At 38.5% G+C, this 25,107-nt stretch overlaps 1 protein-coding gene and 1 long non-coding RNA gene across 3 annotated transcripts in view; one reads left to right on the top strand and one right to left on the bottom strand.

Moving 5' to 3' along the window:
* Window positions 1–25,107, bottom strand: part of LOC148188687 (uncharacterized) — a 252,520-nt gene that overhangs the window by 137,871 nt on the left and 89,542 nt on the right. The window contains exon 3 of the long non-coding RNA XR_015777443.1: window positions 2,051–2,143. This is a non-coding gene — a long non-coding RNA (uncharacterized LOC148188687). The remainder of the gene's footprint in view (window positions 1–2,050; window positions 2,144–25,107) is intronic.
* Window positions 1–25,107, top strand: part of LOC121946929 (metabotropic glutamate receptor 4-like) — a 236,733-nt gene that overhangs the window by 196,894 nt on the left and 14,732 nt on the right. For both annotated transcript variants that reach the window (XM_042491761.2, XM_088081954.1), the window contains exons 7-9: window positions 10,214–10,414; window positions 18,070–18,206; window positions 21,547–22,482. In XM_042491761.2, the coding sequence (XP_042347695.1) occupies window positions 10,214–10,414; window positions 18,070–18,206; window positions 21,547–22,482 (1,274 nt within the window). The remainder of the gene's footprint in view (window positions 1–10,213; window positions 10,415–18,069; window positions 18,207–21,546; window positions 22,483–25,107) is intronic.

The following is a 25,107-nucleotide window of genomic DNA, read 5'->3' as shown; positions in this document are numbered from 1 at the left end:
TAACTGGCCAACATTTTTCAATAATACGTTACTGTTAGCCAATTAGTTTAGCTCGCTGTCATGTTATGGAAGGGTACCACACAATGATTTAGTGTTAGCTAGCCAACATGATTGCACAAGGATTTGTGGGTAACAGTCTTTCATTAGTGTCGTTTACTGTAAACTATGTTATGTATTTTGTGGCCAATTTATTTTTGGTAATAATATGTTGGATTAATGTATATTTTTGACATATTTTAATTTCAGAAAATTAAAAAGCTGCATAAATCAGCATTTATATCAAATTACATTTAAACAATAATTTGAAAATGATTTTAAACAACAAATACATTATTAAGAGAAACATAAATGCATTTCATTTTCTATTAACGAGGAAATATTTCAAAAAATATAAAAAGATTTTAAATACATTTGGAAATTGAAAGTGAAAGAAATTCTTAGCAAATTAATTAGGTCACATATACCAAAACATAAGTTAACTGCTTTTAAGCCTTGAACTCGGAAGCTCCTCTATCAAGCTTATAAAATGTCCTATTTTTTTAGGACCTTTATATCAGTATCATATAAACAACACGGTTTTGTTTCCTACAGCGGAGTAAGCAGAGCCCCAGAAACTTCTGGTTACAGGTATCAATCACACATCAGAAGGTCCAAACAGAAGTTTTACTTTCTCTATGGCTAAATTGTGAATTGTTGCTGTGGAGAATCCAATAATTCTCGAGTTTACTATCTGATCTGCTCAGACCTTTCACTGTACATCATGCTATTTCACGCTGCTGAACCATAAAACATGATCCTGTTTTGCAGAGCACAATGAAGGAGAATTGGCTGAGAACTTGTGAAAAGAGAGACAAATTGGCAATAACAGAAAAATGTTGCACGGTATCGTGGCATGAGATTTCTCATCAGCATTGTATCGGTCAGAAATGAGCAGGGCTATCACTTGAATCATAATTACTCTGGAGTGAGCAGACCACTGCATAAAACACACAAAACATACCAGAAAGTAGAATATCGAGGAGAGCAATTAGCCAACAGTCCAGCCATATCATGCAGCATTTCCTGTTATTAAACTTTTATGTCTTACTAAGCAGTTGGCAAAGATAAAATCCTCTGCAGGTATGCGTCTTATTCACGTCATTTCAACACACTTTGGGGTTTGAAATTTCAATGAAGCAAACTGGCTTGAGTCATTCTGTTGCTCTCCATCCCTGCAGACATGAGTCATCAAGGCTACCAGACACGAGCACATGCCTGCTCAATTGTCTGACGTCGATTGCTCACTGAGAGCATCAAGGACACCACCTGCAACTAAGCAATGTTCTCTCACTTCTTTGAATCTCTTGAGATGCAACACAGATATCAAGGTTCAAGTAAAAAGATGAGCCAGAAAGCAACAAAGACTATTCACTGTGGAGAAATTAGGGCTGACCTGCAGTGCTTTAGAATAATTATTCTGTATGATAGCAATGGAGGAAAGATATCCCCATTTAAAAGTAATTTGTTATCCTCAATTTCTTACCTTAGACATTTCCTATAATTAATTCTTGTTTAAAGGCGGTTAAAACTCATTTGCTATCCATAGCTTGCAGCTGCAACAATGAGTTCACTCCGTCTATGTGACCGTGTCTTTGAAGCTATGGTCACAAGCACTGTGGTCTATTTTTGTCACTGGGGTGATAATGTCCAATATCCTTAATTAGAATAAGGAAATGAGAGGGGTTTGTTATGAATGCCAAACAAAGTTTGTCAAACCTCTCACTAATACAACATTAGGACACCATTTTAACTATTTCTCTACATGCCGTGTGCCATGTGAATCACACGTGACCAAAGGTGGCCTTCACACAGAGGCTGAAAGGACTACAATTGTTTCTGCTTCATTTTTATGACAGCATAATTTCCGTTCAGTGATGGAAAGTAAAAATAACCATAACCTTGGTACCGTAGCACAATATGAGTGAACAAGTAATTATAAGAACATAATGTAGGTGCAAGGCTACCAAAAAACAGCATACATGAAGGACAAAAGTAAAGAATGCACACTTACGTCATTCCACGACAGGTCAGGGCCAGATCCAATCCAAGGAGGCCCCACCTTGAATCTGGGCTACTGGCACATCTTATGGATTAGGGCTGCCACCTGAAAGTCAAAGATTCAAATCATCAGTCAAAGACCCTCAGTTGACTGTAACTGCTTCAAATCAAGCAGTTTGTTTTTTTCTTTTTTGTTTGTTTGTTTTTTGTGCTGTGTACTCCTGGGGACAGTTTGGTCCCCAGACTTTGCTGTTAAGTGATTGCTCTTGACTTATGGACATGAAGGCAGTGGCACAGAAGCGGCAGAGGAGAGACCTTCTGCCTAGAAGTGGTGAGTTTACAGCTCACAGCAACCTAATATGGTACAGTCTCTGGCTTTTTGCTGATATCTGGCATTGCAAAAAAAACCTGTTGCACTTTTATGACCTGTCGTTAACGCCATTAGCTTGTTTACTATATTACGTGAATGCAGCTGATAACACTGAACTTCCCGTTGAGCCTGCTCAAACTTTAAAAATTTGTATGGAAAACAAAACAAATCATTGAATATTCACATTAAACAGCCAAATCTGATTCAACTGACATAATTCTGACTTAGGTACAGCCCTATGGATGCTCAATCACTTTGGGATCTGGGAAATTTAGATTCCTTGAGCTCTTGGCCATGCTTAAACAGTTTTTGCAGTGCGGCATGAATCAGTGTCTGCTGAGGAGGGGCAATGCCATCAGGGAGTGCTGTTGCCATGAGGGGGGTTACTTGGTCTGCAACGGTGTTTGGGTTGGTACAGCACACTAACTGGTGTCCACATTTAATTCCAACCTGAAGTTTTTCAGAAGAGCATTGAATTGTAACAAAATAATTAAATTTATTCACTTGACCCACCAGTGGTTTTAATGTTTTGGTTGACCAGTGTATACCTTATATAATAAAACATTATGTCAAAATTAATCATCATTCCACATCACCTGTGTTCAAAAATGTATTAAGTTAGAGGAGGGGCAAAAAACATGTCAAATACATGCATAGATATTAGGTCTAAAACACCAATCTGAAAAACTGATCAAATTTCAATTGAGGAAAAAAATAATATGGGAAGCACAGCTGTTATATTAATTTCCTTTTTTTTTTTTTTTTTTTTACAAACACTGACCTGACTAAGATCCAAGCAGGACTGACACATTGCCTTCATTAAAAACTTGTGTGGCATTGAGCAAGTGTGTAGGCGTTAAATCTGACATGGCCTTGATTTTGATGTTGAAGTAATTTGAAGTAATGTTGAATGTTTTGAAGTAATTTATTATGCATGACAAGGCCTGCAACTTGCATTTATTTTCATATTTTATCAAATGTTTGCACTATGGAAACAGGGAAAATGCTCATTGCAATTCTCCAGAGCCCAAAATGACGGCTTCAAATGGCTCCTTTTTTTTGCAGGTCAAAACTGGCAAAAAAAAACCCCAGACATTTTCTGTAATGTGAGACTAGCAAGAGAAGCAAATCCTGACAATTTGAAAAGGGGGGAACATTTCCTAAAGAAAATAAAATAAAATAGTTACTGATTAGTTGCCAAATAGTTACCTTGCCTGAGTGACCCGTTATGTCAAAATGATCTGTACTCTGCCAAGAAAGACTCATCGTTTCTTCTATCAGCTGAGCACATTAGAAGCCTTGTAGCCTGTAATTCTCAGCACCACGAAAAAAAGGAATCACAGTGTGCACCGGTAATAGAATGAAATTTTTGCACCACTCTACCTTGAATGAACATACAGAGTGACCCGGAGCTTTCTGGATCATTGTGTTCTTTCAGAATTTCAAGGTTTGCCTTGATGAAAACTCCTAAAGCACTGACCAAGAGATACAGTCACAAGGTTTCATCTTTATTCACATCCACAGTTGTTTTGCACTGCTGACTAACCTTCCTGAGGCACTTCTCAAAATCCAGTTTCTCTCTTTTGTCTCCTTCCATCTGCCAACTGGAACCTCATTTTAGAGAAATAAGCTCTTAAAACATACAGCAGGTGTCTAAACATGGATGTGTTCTGGTATTTCTTAGGTTTTCCGGAAGGATATTTCCTGAAACTAAACAGCAAAGGTGCAACATTATTCAAGTTAAAAATGTGTGAAATCAATTGTGGTCAGGTTTCTACACAGAAAAATGTCTTTTGCACAAGAGGAATTTCTTGTGACTTTTCTCTTGCTTTTCATAAAATATTGGATCTTTTTACCTGTAACAACCATAAAAATCCCTCAAATCCAACATGATATGGAATCATAACCTATAGCAGGGGATCACAAGCACACATTGCTTCATTTTTTACGAGTCAAAAGCCAAAAAGGTTCAGAGCCATGGTCTGCCTCACCTGTACGTGTTTGGACAGTGAGGGGAAACGAATGCCAAATACCAACTCTTGGTCAGTGGCTCTCAGCATCAGATACACCATAGAAACTATAAACTATAAACTATAAACTATAAACTATAAACTATCTGTTTTACCTTTACAAAGTTAGTGTGTAAACTGCCTAAAAATTTTAATTTGACTGTTTGAGAAGACAAGTTGACTAATTGTTGAATAATTCATCTTCTCAAATTCAAACATGAAAATTTAAGGCAGCCTGAACAGTGACTTTTTAGTTAAAACACATAATTCATTTCTAGACTTCTCGATGCACTGAGGTACTCTTTAGCAGCTGTTGTTTTGTCCAGTGTGAAACCGATACTCAAATTACTTTTTTAAAAACTCGGTGTGCTGGTATGTATGTATGTATGTGACGTATGTCCTGTGATGTTACATTACATTAGTAAATAAAGTATTTATTTTAAGCCGCGTTATCAGATTTTTCTACACCTAACCACATACTTAACTGCTTAAACCTAATGAAATAAACCTTATTTAAAAGGCTATACCCGAGAATGATGTAAGTCAAATTTAAATTTTCAGTTCGATACAAATATTCGATGATTCAGGGTTATTTTCCATAAAAAGTTTGAAAGTTTGAACGTGGTTCAGTGGGAGTTTCAGTGTGACAGTGACATTCACTTAATACAGCAAACAAGCTAAATGTGCTAATGAAGGATCGGAAATGTGCAACAGAGAGGGCCAGAGATTGTATTGTATTAAGCTGCCGTGAGCCATGATTCACCACTTCTAAGCAGAGGGCAGAAGATAATGATATCCACGGGCCTGACGGTACATAGTCTCTCTTTTTCTGAGCTTCTGCATCAAGGTATCTCCAGCTGATTCAAATCTACGACTTTCAGAGGGCAGCCCTAGGTTTTTAACCTACGTACCAAGTTTATTTTTTAAAAGAGACAGATTTGACAAGCTGAAACTGTACATTTCCTCTGAAAATTGAAGTTTATTTTGAAAAGACCCAAAACATGTCATCCCTGAGTGTCTAAAACTGAATGGAAGGGGTACAAGGCGTGTAGTTTCACGTGCAAGGCCACTGATCAACCATCAGTATTTGTCGAGTTGGAAGTGAGAATGTGCCGAAATAAGGGACCTTCTGGCTTTTAGCCGACAGTGCAAACCTCTGAGGCTTCTTGCCTTCAATGAGCCAAATGTCTTTGTATATTTATGTTTAAATGAGAGATACAAAGAGTGTGGGAGAGACATTAAAATGAGAGAAGCTGTGACAGCCACAAACAGAGACAGACTGCCTTGTCCATGCTTCACTTTGCCTGTAGCACACATTTACAGAATAACTGGCGATATTCAAGCTACTTAAACATTCAGAGCCCTGTCACTGATGTTAAATTGCCTCTTCTTAGTGATCAAATAATGGGGGAATATATAGATAAAAACAACAAGACAAACAAAAACTATTCATCTGTTTAAAGCTAACACTTGTTAAAATGAAGTCTCTCTGCTGAGATAAGAAATGGCTGCCACGTCTTACAAGGCGTGCAAACAAAACCTGATTCCACTTTATCAATTGCTTCATGTTGCTTTTTGTTATCTGATCATGTCGGGCTGTTTACATTGTCTTGTGTTGTGCTTGTCTCGGCACAGACATGTGGAAGAGACAGTGAAAAGGGCAAGCATTTGATGAGGAACATTGAAGTTAACCTTAATTGAAAGCAAAAAAAACAGAGGACTCAAATACTGCTCCCTCAGTGACAGCAAGCAGATCGTTTAAATTATATATATTTCCGTATAATAATTGCAAAATGTCAGAGCAAACACGACATTTCAGTGATTAGGAAACAGCCAGGAAGAGCATAGTGTGACCAATTTTCACTAGAGAATACCCATTAGCACACCAAATTGATTATGGTCACTCTTTCCACTTTTCCACATTATGTGTTATTGACATGAGCTATTATTCAGAATTACTCTTTCAAGTCTTTGATGGTACAGATGAAATGAGGTGCTGTAATACAAATTACTCCATTACTTCCAAACATTTTTTTCCCTTCAAGCTAAATAGAGTCCAGCATCAGAGGATTTAATTATTCTAAAAAAGCATCAACCTTCAGAGCACAAGAAACTAGGCTGACATGGACCATCTATTGCTCTCATACAAACGAACCTCTATTACAGGGTGTCATTGTTTTCTGTTTGACTTCAATAAGCTCTTCAGACATTTCCCCGAAGAATAGGAAAATGTCAAATGTTACTTGTCACTTCAACCATCACTTGTCCTCAGTGTTTCTGACCACAAAATATATCATATTTCCAAGGGGTTTTGGTTAGCGAGTTTTAAAAGCATGTGGATGACAAAGCATTGCAAAGTGTCTCTCAAAAAACCTTTTCCAACACATTCAGGAAATAACGCTGCAGACAACTAATTTCAGATTAGACACATACATAATAAAGTCCTCATGGATTCATTGAGAGAGAAAGAAAAAAAGCAACACATCAGAATGATGCAAAAGTGGTGTTCAAATGAGTTGTAAATAAAAGATAGTTAAAGCAAAGCACATTTGGAGTGTCTCCTTATCACCGCTGTACCAGCACTCAAACCTGTGATAAAACTGAAGTGTGAGATAGTGACAGTGTTTGTCCTTTTCTGTTAGTTTTCTCACAATTTGTTATACTGAGCCTTAAGAATAGTTTTTGGTCACTTCGCAAACAAGCAAATCTGCAACAGCAGATATATTCGCACATCCAAATGCATACAGTGCTCTCATCCCAGGTCGTCAAATACTGATGCTTTCTCAAGCCCTCTCGTAAGGGCTGGGCGATTAATAAGATTTTAATTTCGATTACGATTTTGGCTTCCCTCTATTTTCAAAACAAGATAATCGAGATTAACGATTATGTGCAGCATGATGAGTCTAACAATGTTGCTCCAATTTTGTCTTTTATTTTGTAAATCAAGCACACCCTTTCCTCGTGCTCTAAAGTCCAAACAGAAGTTTTAGCGCAGGTTGATAACAGAGAGCCACAGCACACTGCCTCTCTGATTTTTTGGAACTTTTCATTTTGTTTATAGACCGCGCTTGCAGCAAAAGAGAGAGGACGAGCAACAACGTGCACAAGCAGGGAGAGCAGATGTGTGCGTGCTATTGATGGTGACAGTGAGGCTGCAGCGAGAGGAGCAGAAAGTATGACGTGAAACGCAGCCATGTGATGTGTGAACAGTTGAGGCTGTTTGTCAGAGAATACATGCTACAACTCTTTAAGACTCGAGACACATTCCCATGTCTAGCTCGCAGAAGTTAGCCCCGAAGTTAGCAAGCTGTGAATCTGAACAAACTACAGTATACAGTAGCAAGATGTGTTACCCAATTGTGGCTGCACCACAAAGCGTTCATTGTTTTTCAGTTCACTTCTATTTAAAATTAAAGGACATAAGTGTTGAAAGTAAACACCAGAGTTAATGTTCAATAACTGCTTGATGTTCCGAAGGCCAGTGAGTAATCATGTTAAATAATTCTGATTTCAACAGCAATCAAAATATCGTGATTATTATTTTTGCCATAATAGAGCAGCCCTACCTCCTGTGTGATACCTGTGCTGAGGGCATCCTTTTGCCTCTCTTTAAGATGCACCATTTGTGATGCACAACTATCTCCTGGGCAAAACTTGTAACACATAGTTAAAGTTGACAAATAGTCGTGGTTAGGTTTAGGCAACAAAACAACTTGGTTAGGTTTAGAAAACACATTATGCTTTGGGTTAAAATAAGTATGTAACCTGTCGTATATATGTCAAGAGTGGCCTAAATATGTAACAGATAAACGTACATAAACGTATGTCAAAAACAGCATTGACTTTATGTTTAAACAGCACTCAGTTTTGTTTTCACATGGGTCATTAACAGCGATATCCTGGGCTAAAGTTTTTTGCGTAACCCAGCCATCACCCTGGTAGTCTGCCCCACACGGACTTTCTCACTCTTTATACTATGCCAGTTTCTCTGAGCATCAATTTTTGCCCTGGATGGGATTACACTGGACTTAGCTGAAACTCATAGGGTATCCACAGGGTGCCCAAGGCTTAAGTATCACAGGCTGAGGGGTGTGACAACACATCAGTCTTTGACAACCTGGGAATGTGAATGGCCTTATAGAACAAAATGACTCTGATGTGTGTAAACAGTCCTTTTCAGACGTTAAATACATAACACTGCAGACTTTATCTATTTGCAAAGACAATGGCTTTTTGTCATTCAGATAGGTGCAATTTCTAGGTAAATTTTCCTAAAGGCTCCATTCAGACATGAAAGCACATTTACAAAAACAGACACAATGCTTGCATGATATTTTGTACCACTTGCATGTGAGAAAACAGCTGTGAGTGTAAAAATGTTATGATAGCAAAGAAGAGTGTTTTCTGATCTCTCACAGGCTGCATCACTGATGGATTTTAATGTGGTTGAATGATTGCTGAAGCTTGATTAATGACCATCGTCATGAGTGCAAGAAACACTCACCCCCAAGTCTTACAGTATATATCCACTGATATATCCTGATAATGATCAATTCGTCAAGCTATTAGAGAGCAAATTTTGCAGCCTGTTTCATAAAGTGTGACAGTTAACGAGTACCAAATGACAGGACCTTATGTTGGACTTATGTTTTATCTCTAAGAGCTCACATGCTTAAAATAGGCTCTTTAGTAGTTTAGTGTACTAAAACTTAGTTGTTTGAAAGGGGTGTGCTTCTACTCTAGCTGCTTTTACAAACTTTTCCAATTTTCCAGTTTCATTCCTGTTAGTTCTTGCAGTTTCTTGAAGCAGTAACTGTCCTGCTGTCACTCTTTACGGTCAACTTATCTGGCAGGCCATTGGCTAACAAAAGCATTACGCTGCTAATTGAAAGCTTGCTTGGCAGTTAACACGCTTTCAAACCAATAGAACTGCCCCAGCTATGATTAATATACACCTGTCATAACTAATTACATTAATACTGAAGAATGATTAGGCCTGTCTTGCTGTGTCTTCCACTCCTCCTCTACCACTCTATCACACTCTGCAGTCTTGATTAATGGATGTGAGGTGGCATGTGACTTTGTGGGCATAAACACTAAGAGATCATATAAACCTAAGAACATCCAGAGAAGGCTCCCAAAGTTACTGAAGCAATTTCCAATTCATGTTTGTATTGACAAACCTTTGCTCACAATATTTGAAATCATTTAAGATCTTTGCATGATGCCCAAGAGTTTACTAAAGGCCTTAAACTGCACCAATAAAGGCAGATTAGGATATATAACACCAAAAGAGTCTCGTTAAATAATCTTGAGTGGGTCTTATCAGCTATCGACGGACCATTATGAGAAAAGCTGTGCATGAGACCATTTTAGATGTTGGTGAGAGGAGATTCTGTGATTGATGTCTTAAAGAAATAGCGTATAATCAGCGGTTAGAATGCACAATTCAACGCCAATCTCTTAATAAATTAAATATTGTGAAGAAATGATGGGTTCACAATTGAGTAATCAAGCTTCTTGAAAGGCTATCATTTGCTTGATTTTACACATCTAGCAATCATTGTTTAGTTTGTACATCTTTGATTGATTGTGGAGCAGCTTTTTTGTTCTGAATATTATGTCATTTATATCAAATATGCTCGTCTTGATTGTCTACTGTGATCGCAATGATTCAGACAGTAAAACACAGCTTGAGAACATATACAGTATAAGTCAAAATCAAATAAGTGATAATATTTCTTGCAATATTTAGAAGAAGAATTTCATTAGTTGTGACTTTTGTGTTTTCTTTTAGATCACGAGCGGATCGGTAAAGACTCATCCTACGAACAAGAGGGAAAAGTCCAGTTTGTGATTGATGCAGTTTATGCCATGGCTCATGCTTTACATAACATGCACAAAGATCTCTGCCCTGGAAAAGTTGGCCTCTGCTCCAAGATGGATACCATCAACGGCACACTGCTGCTCAAGTACATCCGTAATGTCAACTTCACAGGTATGTACTCCTTTTTCCACCTTGGAAGGCTCAACTGCATGTGTGTACTGTGTATAAAGTGGCAAGTAATCTGCAAAATCTATCCTGTATCATCAGTTTATTTGTACCAAAGCAATCTTATCTGTATCATTCTGAGGCATTTCTGCACAGCTTTCTGAAGCAATTTGAATGTCCTATTTATTTTTGGGTTCACCAACATGCTCATGAAGAGGCTTTTGTGAGTATACAGTGTTCTCCAATTATCAGGCTACTGAATGTAAATTACTCCCAGCAAGTATAAGAGGCTGAGAACTGTAGGAGGGCTGTCAATCATCAGAAGAACAGCGTGTTTTATCATAGTTGATGATGTGCAGGGACTGTGCTTTGTGTGATTTCCCGCCTTATCTTGTCAGCATTGAATTGCCCACACAAGAGATCCCCTGCTTGAAGTGCACTGGCTGCGTAGTTAGAATTGTACATAAATGAGAGGAGGAAGAGTGTTAACACGCAGCGGCATGAAAAGCAGGCATCAGTAGTTTTCCACTGGCTGTTCTGTGGGACTTACAAGGCTTTCACACCAGGGACATGGCACGGATCAGAGTACACTTGACCCTAAAGTCCAGTTCATTTGATTGGTGTGAACTCCAGGGCACGGATCAGTGCACAATGTCCACTTGAAAAGGTGGTCTCGAGTACGGTTTATGTCCACTTTGCTACGGTGCGCACCAATCATACTAAAACACTAAAGTTGACTGCAATGTAACGTGACTACAAGGAGTTTTTAAGCAGTTATGAAACTGTCTCAATTTAACACTGATGCCTCTATATTAGATGACAGTGCAGCCTGCCGCAGACAGACCCAGACCTGGCTTTACTGCCACCTTCAACCTACAGTCAGAGCCTTGGGGGAGGCAGAGAGCTCCGTGCCTGACAGCAGTGCCTCAGCCTCCAGTCAGAAGCAGAGCTTCACCTTGCTGCAGCTTTTCCCGCTGATGCAGTTCACAGGCCAGCAGTGTCCACCTGGGGCCCCCTTTTCTAAACTGTAGTTCAACAAAAATGTCACATAGATGATGACGCGAGTATACTCAACATTACTAATGTGAGAGCTGAGAGCTGGGAGTGGACAGGGCGAGCTCGTATTCAGGCACGCTACAGATCAATCATACCGAATATGAAAAGCCTTTAAATGTAGTGTAACTGGCCAGTACAGTGAGCAAAGTGTGACTTAAATACACTTCTGTACAACAAAGCTTGCAAAGCTGTGACCCATTCCAAGTCATTCTCTTAAAAAGCATCACCTGAACATCTAAAATGTATAGGGAGACAAATTTCACTTCCTGTCTGGCTTCTGTAACTTCAGTCAGTCCCTCAATGAGTATTTTTCTTTCATCGGCCTTTCTCAGAAAATGAAACAAGATCGTGATGTTTACTTTCTACATCATATGACAAATTGGCATCCACTACGAGAGCTTATTGCAGATTTAGAGTCTTTGTGTGTCTATTGGCCGATAATTAACAGGAAATTTTATAACAGAAATTTAAAATAAGGTTTGAGGCAATTTCAAAAGTCACCTCAGTCACTGCCCTTCAACTTGCCCACGGACTCATCTCTTTTGTTGAGCTGTGAAGTATACCTTGAGTAGCCTCAGGGTTACTCAGGACTCGTAGTTACTAGTAGTACTTTTTTTTTTTACCTTGACCTGTTTCAACTGCTGTCTTCCTGCAGTCTTCCCCAGAAGAGTCACATGATGTTGTTATGACATATCCTGTCAGCTGTTTTACATACATTTGGTCATCCTGTCAGGTTTACTGTCCTTGGGGCCTGTTTCGCAATCTTAATGGCCTCCCTCATCCAACAGTGGTGGTTGTTGCTCTCTAGCCGAATGACTCTGGCTTTGGCTTTTTTTCAAAGGCAATAAAAACAGCACCTGCACAATGCAGACTCACTTTCTGAAAGAGATATGTCAATGACATACTGGAAAAGGTGAAATCTGTTCAATATGTCAGACCTGACACGATGACCAAACCTGTATAAAACAGCTGACAGGACACATCACAACATCACCTGACTCTTCTGAGGAAGACTGCAGGAAGAAAGCAAAGGTTAAAAAAACAACCTTACTAGTCTGGTGATAAGGAAAGAACTAGCCATATGACACACTCTTGAGGCCTGTTTTTTTTTTTTGTTATTTGCATTGTTACAAAAGTAAGTTGGATTTTGAATACAGTTTCCCTACTACTTTCCTACTACAACCTTATATGACAATTGCATTAACTGCTGTTGTATCACAACAATGCAAAAACATTTCAAGTATGAAAGCGCGCCAGTGTTAGCAAAGAAATGTTAAAATTCACCGTTTTATAGCCAAAGCTGTACATTATTTTGTACCATTTGTTGCCCATTATCCTGGGTAAGAACAACTAGAACATTCAAATACAGAACAACTGGCTTGCACTTGTTCTCTTCCTGTATCAGCACATGTATGGTGCCTAAATGATTTACATATTATGACAATAGTCTCCTATTGTTATGACAATAGGATTTTGCACAAGAATATCTTTGTAAGCTTAATTGTTTTAGACACTGACATTGTTTATCTTCTGCTATTCATCTTTGATGACTGCTTTTAGGACATATTTTAGAGGATACACACTATAAAACATTCAGCTAAAGAGTGTAGCAACTGATGTAAAGGTGGAAAGGTTTTGCTAAACTGTCTCAACACATGTACAATTCTACAAATGTAACACTATAACATAGCAACAAGTAAGATGCACTTTGAAACTTTGAAAATTAATTACAGCCCTGCATTTGCAAGAGAAGGTACATGTATAAGGAGGTCATGAAAGCGGCATGCGCACAAATTTAACCTGCTGGCTTGTAAAGAAATAATGTAAATGTACGCACAACGGGGTCTAACTCAGGTCAGCATTAGTGCTTATAACAACTTGGGTAATTATACATCAGATGAGTAGAGGGTCAAAGTGTTCATGCAATCAAGCAGAATGCAATGTAAGCAGTGTGACGTAGTCCCGAACCTTTTCCACCCTCACAAATGATTATACAGTAAAGGCTGCATTTATCTGTATGACAATTACATGGTGGAATTTTTGGGTGTCGGCAGTCACACCACAGCAAGTACATGACAGGAATAATTTGCAGTAAATGAGAACAGTAAGGGAACTTTATGAGTAAAACATCTGCCCACTGCTGCAGGATCCAGTGTTGCTGACAGTTTAAAAAAAGAAAAAAAAAAGAACAGACAGAAAGAAGCAAGGACCTAAACTCAACCTTTCTTGGGAAATGACAGCATGTAAGTTGAAAATAGCAGGCAGCAACGACAGCAACAGGGTTAAGTTTTGTTGCTAACTAAACTGATGTTAAATTTAGGGAAAAGTACAAAACTGTTAAAAGAAAAGGCATGATATGGCATTTACTTTTTAGAGACTTGTATGGTTTATAGATTTATGTACGAGAGCTTTAAAGTCGAGACAAAGTAGCAAAGGAACAAAGCAAACACAGATACACATTAAATATGGATAGATTTTAATAATGTAGTCAACGTAACCTTTTGTCGGGTATAATAAAGGTTAACTTGACACTTGTTATTTGCAGCAGTTAGTTTTCATCTCAAATGGATATTGAAAGGAAACTCTGCAACACTGAGATAGTGTTTTACTGTAGGCCTTATCTTCAAAGTCAAAACATTGTTTACCTGCACTGAGTGTGCCTATTACTATGTAAGCAGGTCAGCCCTCATTTGTGTAAAATAAAAAAAAGAAGATGAAACAGTCTTATCCTGAAGTTTAACTTGTTTAGTTTTACAAGACAGATCAATTCTCCCAGCTCTGGAGTAAAGCTTTAATGTATAGCAGGCTTGTGTTACTGGATTAAACTCTGTCTTTATGCACCCTTTCATTCATGGTGTTATGTTACTGGATGGCTTGTCAGCACTGAAGCCAATGGGGTTACTATAGGGATGGCTAGAAAAATCAATGCTGCACATTACCGTAATGCTGCCTTACCTCTTTCGGCACAGAGGTATGGAGAATTTAAAAGGTTTGTAGGAAAACAACGGGAATGTCCACATGATCCCAGTGTATTCTGGGAATTGTATACACTCATCCATGCTGACAAAAGGAAAGAGGAAACCCATACAGATACTGTAGATGATACGTATTGATGCATGGCATTAACACTGTAATCCCAGTGATGCTGAGGAAACTGCTGCTGTTTATATTCATAAAAATGGTACATGCTTAGTGGTACTTAACCCATTAAATCTGGAGCAAACTGGTTTGACTTATATGAAAAACAGGGGAAGAAGGTAATGAGCAACGAAAGAAGAAATCACCAAACATTTGCAAGAAATCTGTAAAAAGTACAATAAAATTACCTGAACCACCTTATGATGAAAACCATACATAAGAAAGGAAAGTTAAAAAAAAAACAACAAAGAAATGACCTGGAAAAATGCTTAAAAATGCTGAAACATAATTCTACTGTGTATTTATGGTAATTAAAATGAAGTTTTTCCTGAGCTTTTTGCCTTCTTTTCCCCTAGCCTTTTTAACAATAATTTTTAAAGCTAAAGCTAGAGTTTTTGAACATTTCTTTCCAAGTTGCTCATTGCCTTTCTTTCCCATGCCTCTGAAAGAAATCCCACCAATTTGCGTAGAGCTCAAAAGTTTAAATACTTTTGAAAGGCATCTGAAAGCAGCTCAAGGAAAGTGATGTTGCTCTGGGTTACAAAGGGTTAATGCTTGTTTTCCTGAGGAAATTTTGTTTTACAAAGTCACCTTGCAAGACGTAAAACTGATAGTTATAGCTGTGTTAAAAGCGTTGTGATTAAAGGTTGGCTGTAATATAGAGTTTGCGTTTCAATCTGCCTGTTTTCATGAGGTTTGATTACTAATTTAACTAGGATGTAACCTGAGGAAGCACTCACTCTCAGGATCATATATGTATACTGCTTAATAATGGATCCTGCCTGTCGGGAAAGTAGGAATATTAAAGAGCAAACTGTGAGGGTGTGATAGAGTTTGGGAGACTAAACTGTTCCTGAGGTCAGTGCTATAAAAGAGAGAACGCTGAAAAGACAATCAGCCCCAGCACTGGCCCTTAACTCTGCCCAATTGAACGACTAATAACCATGTAAGGCTCTGCTTCCATTTACAATAGAAATAAATTGCAGGGTCCGACAGCTCTGAATCTCGTTTTTTTTTTTTTTTTCTAATCGCTGCTTTGCATTTATGAGAAAAGCGTGGTAATTCTGTTTTCTTCTGCTTGTATTATTAGGTTTGTAGCAAATGCCTTCATCAAAGAGTTCACCAAAAGCAGCACTTTTAAAGTTCAACGGCACAATCTGTGTATGGATTTGATCAGTTTTTATGCATTTGTAAACACATTAGATTCTCGTGGCTTTGGCTAATGGCTTTTAATGGAGTTGGAGGGTGATTTTTTTTTAACTGAAACCGTGACATTCTGCAAATTGCTGTTTTGTTTGAATGCATTATCAATTCTTAAGAGAAGCAAAGAGGAGCTTTAAATGTGTCGCCTTCAATAAACCAGCCTGAAAACCGAGAAGAAACATTAGCAGACTTGGAACGTAAACTAGCAGACCAGTCACTGCTCATAATCAAACAATAAAGTTCAACAATTTCACAGCAATGAATCATGTTTATATAGATTTATTTGTTCTCATCTAATTTGGAGTTGTATGTTTGTAATAATACAGTATCTACACACTGCTCTGAACACATGTTCTTTGTCAACTCCACCGTGCAGCTTTGTTGATTTAGCTCTCAAAGCAATAACACACACTATTATAATTAACAGAAAATTTTACTGAGGCCATTTAATTTTTGGTGCATCTGGGCAGAGCTGCAGTTCATGAGAGTCAATGATGTTTTTATGCCTCAGAGCCAGCAACAGCCATGGCTTGAGGCATTACGTTTTTGGGTTGTCCATCCCATTGGTTTGTCCCATAAGGGATATTCTACAAATTTGGCAAAAACAGCATTAATATTCTGAAAAAATATTTTTCTGGCCATTACTTGATGCCATAACTCAGGAACAGAGGGGAGACATTTGGACAGATACTGAATTGGTGACACTAATCTTAGGTGTCCATCTTGATACTGTGTTGATTGTATAGATCTTCTGTGCTACCGTTTGTTGTTTGCAGCAACATTCATATCTAAAGCATTGTCAAGTGTTATGGCTTCACATGAGTCTGGACAGACATGGATGTTCACTTTAACTGCAACTTGAGTGGTGTGGAGGCATACAACTGTGAGGCTAATTCCCGTGTTTTCCTGGATTGCATGTTTTTTTTTCATAGGAGTTATCATGTGCTGTGTACCCTCAGAAATGTGACCTGGTTATTAAACAAGCAGTTTGTTCATTTTTGCTGGATGTGCATGAAACTTGCTAAAGTTTAGAGGTGAAACTAATCGATTAAGGCAATCAAATCAGGAGAAACATACATCCCACTCAATTCCCTGTATTGCTGAGATCAGCAAGAAAAGTTTTCATAATTCTACATGACTGCCTGCAGTTGTCTTGGACATGTCCTCTAGATAATGCAGCAGGATTATACTAATGCAGTTAAGTCCTATGGGTTCTGATCAGACCTCTGACACACACAAATCTGCAGGGAGGGAGTAAAAAAAAAAAACCGTCTGGTCTCAAAGCCTGACTCACAGGTTTCCAAATCTGACTCACAGGTTCAAACAACAATCAATACGGTGACCTACACAGGGAAACAACAACACACTCACACATAAATAATTCCTTTTATTCTTATGACAAAGAAGAGTGAATTCAATACTTTTGGAACATGATTAACTCTGAAAAATGCTGAAAAACACTGAGTCTGAGGTCCAAACATGAAGAATATCCTCTTTCTGTTACAGAAAATTGCACTCTTATCCCTTTGATGTAGCTCTAGAATATACTGTACACAACATCCAAATATTGACTGTGGGCAATCCAAAACACATTTCAGCAGCAAGTTAACTAAGTGCAATTTTTTTCCCTGACTTTTCAACCCCACTTTCAACATGTTACAGAATTGCTGAGTATTAGGGAATCGCATTGCTGGAGAGACAGCACATTTGGTTGGAGCAAATAGACAGAGATGGTTATGCTATTAATGGTCCTTTCCTCAGAGATGCTCTGCGGTGGGCTCTCATCACTAAATCTGTGAATCCTCGTTCCCTCACACCACAATTTTATAACAAGTTGTGAAGCCGGAGAGGGGGGTTGTAGCTTGGCTCAGAAACAGGAAGCAGGGGGATGAGAGAGACCTCAAAGTGGTAATCAAAATCAATGCCGTCATTCGTTAGCACTCCGAGTGGGGACCTTGTAGATAACAAGCAATGGGGCAATAAGCAGAATGAAGGAGTGTGAAATGATATGGGAACATGAACAGACAGCAGCGCTGGCCCTCCTCAAAGGACCAGGACAACATGGCTGTCAACATCTATTTTGCTCCCATCATTAACACTATAACAGCATTAGCTTGAGGTCCCCTTGCAGCCTCATTTCATCTCAGAGCGTTATGGGAACTACTTGAGTTTGTGCTGTGTTGTCCAACCCTGGAGTTCAGTTTTACTTTACAATTTGCCTTTTATTAAAACAACTATAACATTTTATTCCCTTTCATACTCAGGAATTGCTGGCACCCCGGTGGTCTTCAACGTGAACGGAGACGCCCCAGGTCGCTACGAAATCTACCAATACCAGATCACGAATAACACCACAGAATACAAGATCATTGGCCACTGGACAGATCATCTCCACTTAAACGTATGGATATTTTAAATACTACTCTTACTTTTCATATGCTTGACTTTTCTAATAATGTGAGTGCCAGATCTTTATGCTAGTGATTGTGCTCAATATCCACATCAGACTTTGACAATCAGCCATTCATCCGACATCCCATATATGGCTGTTTAGTGTTTCATTACTAATTGAACTCATTTAGTCTTGACAAGAAAATAGAAAAACATACAATAAATAAATCATAAAAAAAATATATTTATAAAAAAATAAACCTACAATTTTTAGTTTCACCAACATGAAAGATCAATGTTATAACCATGGTCTTAAAGAAAGGCACTGAACGGAGGAACATTTCCCTTCATCAGTTAGGACAAAAGCCAAAGTAATCTAAAGACATACATTCTTATCTGAGTTTATTTTCTTTCAACACTGCCAAAGCAGCCTCTTTACAATTAGATATAACATGTACAGCACTATTATTGCTTCACATAGTAGAACTTCATGTGTTCACCTTCTTATGACTGTTATCAAAGCTCATGTTGAATGCATGTTGCTCATGCTGGCTTTTACAGGGCAACAGTCAACTGAATAATGTTAATAATTAATCACCCTCCACCTGGATACCTTTAGAATTTATAAACATACAGCCTAACAAATGCTTTAGGTTAATACAGTGTGTGTTGTGCAGTATTTCCACAAGATTTTCACCCCTAACCATGCCAATATAAGAAGGTCCAAGGGAGTAAAAAGCCATCTGTTTGCATTAACCTTCAAGACTCAAGATTCTGTGTCACTATTACAGTACATACTCCACATACTTGAAACAGCATTCTCTGCAGCAGCATATACTACGGACAAGACACACCATTTAAGTTATAAGCATATATAAAAACTGAGTAATGACTGGAAATTAATAAGTGCTTGCAAAGATAGTCCAAAATCTTATTTGACATTTATTCACGATACGGTAATAGTTCCCTTTTCAACATATGCATGGTAGGGTTGGGTACTGAGGTTGGTACTTTTGAAAGTACTGAGCAAATTACGTCAGTATTACCAAGTTGCAATTTGCGTTAAATCCATCAGTGCCAAATGCAGGTACCTGAAAGCACATCTGGATGAGAGTGAAGGGTTTACACAGGAGGGGGAAGTACTGCAAAGCATCCTGAAGCCTGGAAGCCAGCTATAAAGCTCCAAGGCCAGCAACAGAGCTCCATGAAGCCGCTGGGTTTACCTTCAGACAGGAGGCGGAAGTTCCCCAAAGCCACAATGAAAAGATTAGAAAAGAGCAGAGGAGAATAGTTGCCTTAGTAGTCTACTACCTCACCCCTGCAGCTTTTCAAAAACTAAATTTTGTTATAACAGAGAAAGTAAAGTACCAAAAAAAGGTATGTTTGGCGATCAATACCAAAGTACCGGAACCAAATATCACTTCACATGTGAACGGTATCCAACCCTAATATATGAGGCACAGAACCTGTAGTTTCCTATGTGTTGACATCAAATTCTTTGTTTTCAATTTTAAACTTTGTGAAAAACAATGAGTATGCATCCTTTTGTTGTTATGTATCATTTATACATGAGCCCCCAGGCGTTCTTATTTTGTTGATGCACTTACTGTGGGTATGGTACAAGATTATTGTAGACATCAAGTTTTTGAGTTACTGCTGCACACAGATCAACTTATCAGCATCACCTGCATGGCAGAGATCTCCAAGGAAAATCAAGAACGCCATATGGACATTTTTTTAGACCCAAAACCAATCACCTAAATCATCCAGATGTTTATTTGAATAATTGAATATTCCCTATCCCTTTCCGCACCCCATCTTACTTTAATAAGGCCTCTTAAGCAAACCGTGTTGTAATAAAAATAAATAACGTCAGAGCAACAGTACAGGCACATGACACTGCAGTGTTGAGACTGCAGAGCCACACACACTCTATTTACTTATCTTTCCCCCAGTAAGTGCAACATCGCTTGGAAGTAATTAAACGGCAAAGTTGTTTCCTGTAGAGTTGTAATTCGATGAGTTTACACAATGATGTCTTGATAAAAAGAGTGCAGCTTTCATGTGGTGAATATCCCATTTACAGTTTGTTCATTCAATCATGCACTCCTGTGTAAACTAATCTACCAAGTGTTAATTGAATTGTATCCTCATGCATTATGCAGAAAGCTATTTATGTAACTAGTGTTACAATATGTTGTAAATTATGTTCAAGTTTTTGCTGACCCTTAACGGTGCTCTTTAATTCTGATTATGAGCTTGTCCAAATGTAATAATGTTGAATAATTGCACAATATTTTTGTTCATTGGTTATCAGGCATGTGAGTATACAGTTCTGAAAAAAACATAGGAGACCGCTGCAAAGTCATCAGTTTCTCTAGTATACCTATTTATAGCTATTTGTTTAACTACAATTAATATTTTTGTTTTATTCTAACTAACTAACTACTGACAACATTCCCAAAATCTAAATAAAATAGTGTGATGTACAGCAGTGGTTCCCAACTGGTGGGTTGTAGTCCAAAAGTGGGTCGCAAGTCCATTCTGAGTGGACCAAACATGACCAATGAACATGTCAAGTTTCTCAAAAACACTATCTTGATGTAAAGTGAATTTATAGCATAAAGCTTTTATTTTGAAGTGTCATTCCTGTTTACTCTTGCAGTTTGTTTTATTTCTTTGTGTTTAAGCCAACGTGATATTTACATTTTTTGTAAATAAAATTGGTAATGGGGTAATTTATTAAATGTGTAGACCTTAAACTAATAACTAAGGGGAAATAAGGACCCTATGGCTGGACTTATTGGTAACTGCTGATATAGAGCAGTCATTTGTGGAAAATAACAGCTGGTCAAAATAACAGAAAAGAGGCAGTTTTCAGACCCCAAATAATGCAATATTAATAAATAAAAAAAATCATATTCACTTTCTATACAGCACAGTATTAATGTTCTTCTTTTCAAACTCTGAATGACTTTTGTTTTCATTTCTTTTGGCGTGGTCACTAGTTACTTTTTGATTCCAGTTATTTTTGAGGTACCATTGGCACTGTTTTTTCAATCCAGCTGGTCCTTATTCAAGAAGACAGCAATGACCACAGCAGTGCTTTTTTAAAAATCTTTTCCTTGTTAAATAATATTTGGTTAAAGTGGTTCACTTATTCAGTACCTTATTCAGTCAAATAAATGATGTGCGTATGTGTTGGAATGGAATGGCTCCCATCCACGTTGAGACACTGACTGAAGAACAATTTGAAGTGGTTTCTCAGTTTTTTTCTAAAGCTGTATACAGAGGTGGAATAAACTGGTAATTTCTGTATTTTTCCCCCATTCCTATCATTTTCTCTCCAGATCAATGACATGCAGTGGCCTGGTTCAACACAAGAAATCCCGTCCTCTATTTGCAGCCAACCCTGCCGCCCTGGCCAGCGCAAGAAGACAGTTAAGGGAATTCCATGTTGTTGGCACTGTGAGAATTGTGACGGTTACCAGTATCAGGCAGACACTTACACCTGCAAGATGTGCCGCTTTGATTTGCGGCCTAATGCGAACCACACTGGCTGCGATCCCATTCCCATTGTCAAGCTGGAGTGGAGCTCTCCATGGGCGGTCATCCCTGTCCTTATCGCTGTGCTGGGTATCATGGCCACCGTGTTTGTGGTCGTCACCTTTATACGCTACAATGACACACCCATTGTTAAGGCATCAGGTCGAGAGTTGAGCTATGTGCTGCTGACTGGTATCTTTCTCTGCTACGCTACAACATTCCTCATGATCTCCACTCCTGATGTGGTTATTTGCTCCCTAAGAAGGATTTTCTTGGGCTTGGGTATGAGTATAAGCTACGCAGCCCTGCTGACCAAGACAAATCGGATCTACAGGATTTTTGAGCAGGGCAAGATGTCGGTCAGTGCCCCTCGATTCATCTCCCCAGCATCCCAGTTAGTCATCACATTTAGCCTGATATCACTGCAGCTCCTCGGAGTGTGCATCTGGTTCGGTGTTGACCCATCACAAGCCATCATCGACTACGAGGATCAGCGTACGGCCAATCCTAAATTGGCCCGTGGTGTTCTGAAATGTGATATATCAGACCTCTCCCTCATCTGTCTGCTGGGTTATAGCATGCTGCTGATGGTTACCTGCACAGTTTACGCCATCAAGACCAGAGGGGTTCCCGAGACGTTCAACGAGGCCAAGCCCATCGGCTTTACCATGTACACCACCTGCATTGTATGGCTCGCCTTCATCCCCATCTTCTTTGGGACTTCGCAATCAGCAGAAAAGGTAAACATTTCTTTTTAAATGTGTTGAAATAGAAAATGTAGAGTAAAATAATCTAAGACGGTGCAAACAACCTATTCTTCAGCCCAGTTAAACCAAAGATTTTTTAGTGGACAGGTTAAAATTTGCAATTAATTGCAGTGTGCTAATCTTTCTGAAAAATCTGCTAGTTTACACCTATGACTAGACAGTGTATTGCCTCCATGGCGTCGACTTTCTTCACTTCTGTTCTTATCTCCAGCTTTTTAGGAATATTTTGTTCCTGATGTAAGTTGTAGCTTTGTTAAAATATGAATGAGGGTAGCAACAGTGAGATGTTGGCTAAAGTTGCATTTAATAGACATAAACAAAACAACCTGAACTTCAAATGGACAGTATGCACAATAAATAGGCCACAATAATTTATAGGACCAGCATCTATTAATCACTCAGTGAGTATGTATGCGTGACATGCACACATACAAGCAACAGCACTGAAACACTGTCCGACATCAACACACAGAGAGACCGACATACGTGCCAACAGCCGCATGGATTTAAATGAGATGGACTCAGGCTCTGCGGGAACCAAGGGCTGTTGTAGGAGAATGCCACAGCTAGCAAACAAACCATCTTCTGACTGTTTGTAACTTACATGGCCAGAGAACTTTTTCTAAATGTTTCTGAATAATATGATGTTTATGAAAAAGGGGTAATTCAGCCTCCAGGAAAATGCAGAAGAGTCTACAGACCCCCACACACTCCAGAGTTTGCCTTTCAATCAACTTCACAAAAAGCAGCAGTTACAAAATGTTTTGATAATCTCTAAATAATTGTAAATTACGAGAATAACATGAAGTAAATTGTAAATACTTTTTATGCCAAAGACCCAAAGACTATATTTAAAGAAGCATAGCAGTGATCAGGAGTAACATAAACAAATGAGACCAGCTGACCAACGCACACTGCAGCACCAAAGCAACCTAAACCAACTCTGTTGTGACAAAATAACTTAATGCTCAGTCTGTTTCACCTCAAAAAACCCGGCACCCACTTAGCATCTTGGCTTTCTCCGCAGCTAATATTGCAGCAGAGCGGCTGCTCTCCACAGCTGGAGACATTACCACATATTACAACACAGCAGAGCACTCCGCCTCCCCCTCATTTTGTTATTCTCATAAAGTTTTCATATTAATTAATTTGTAAATTAATTTATTCAGTTAACTTTTTAAAATAAAAAGGCTGTGGACCATTTATCTTATTTGCAAGCTATGTTTCAGATTGTACTTCAGTGGAATTAGGACACCAATGAATAGTTTGGCACACAGTATACTGGTGCAAGACAATGAAAATTGTGGCCCGTTTTCTATTCAATCAATCAAGAACCAGACAGCAAAGATTTGGAATTGAATGGTGAGGGTCCAAAAGATTCCCTCTCCTAAAAATAACCAGCTAAGTTTTGCCCCCTTTGTTTATTATTATTTTTTAATTGTTTTCGGTGCACAAACGCCAATGCAGTCACAAAGCTTCCACTGATTGTTCTGTATTTAGAAAGAGCACAATGACAGCAAGTCAATTAAATGCACTCATGCATGTTGGATGTCAGTTTTGATTTGGAGTTCTTTCCTATTTTCTATGTGCCTCATTGTGAAGAAAATGGCCACTCAAATTATGTTTGTTGTGTAGCATCAGCCTCTTGTGTTTGTGGATACTGCCACTATTCATCACGAGACGATGGGCTTTGTGCTTCACCGTGGGGATTACAAGGCTTTTAGAGCTGTCTTGTGAGGATAATTCATTCACCTCAAGTTTGCTTGGATATGTTGTCTTTAATTGTGTTTCTGCGTATGTATTTGATTCAGTTCCTCTGGTTGGGAATACCGAGTAGTCAATCACCGCATATTCAGGCACATAGAAACAGATAACGCAGGTTTGTGAAGTAGCATAAAATTACTGTGGCTGTTGAGGTTTCTTGTCAGTTGAAAGTGAATCACAAATTACCTCTTTCAAGTGCTAATTCTGAGGTTGCTCAACACAGATGTACATTTAAAAAAGCAGAGAGTGGAAAAGTTAAACTACTGATAGAAATGGGAATGCTACTGTATGGTGCTGCATAATAACAACCTTAATAGCAGCCTTCAGGCAGCGTGATTCATAAGTGTGCATGGACATTTGGTACTACTAAAGAAGTCGTAGAGGAAAATGCCTAAACACCTATTAAAACATAGTAGTGTTTCTTAGACAAAGGCTGTGCGGGGAAGTGTCCTTTTAGATACGTACATACTCTTTGTTCTCCTCAGCTGGACAAGAATACAGATGTAGTAAACCAGTAATATTAAGACCATTATCCAGTTGCTAAAGTAAACTATCATTCTTACAAATTACTACTACTACTACTACTACTACTACTACTACTACTACTACTACTACTACTACACCACTACTACTACTACTACTACTACCACTACTACTAACTAATTGTACTATGGTAGCCTATTAACAATATTTAATAAATAGAGTGTGAACTATAATTAGAAAATTGTCTGTTAGGGCTGCAACTTTCACAGTGTTTCCCATGTATTCATTCACATTTTGATAATTCAGGAGTGTTCATTAGGAGTGCGATTGGAATAGATATACTGTTCTATT

This window comes from Plectropomus leopardus, chromosome 9 (genome assembly GCF_026936395.1).
Source record: "Plectropomus leopardus strain MGB_pleo_1.0 chromosome 9, ASM2693639v1, whole genome shotgun sequence".
Lineage (NCBI taxonomy): Eukaryota > Metazoa > Chordata > Actinopteri > Perciformes > Serranidae > Plectropomus > Plectropomus leopardus.
The sequence above is the reverse complement of the archived record's forward strand: the minus strand, read 5'-3'. Positions and strand labels throughout refer to the sequence as shown.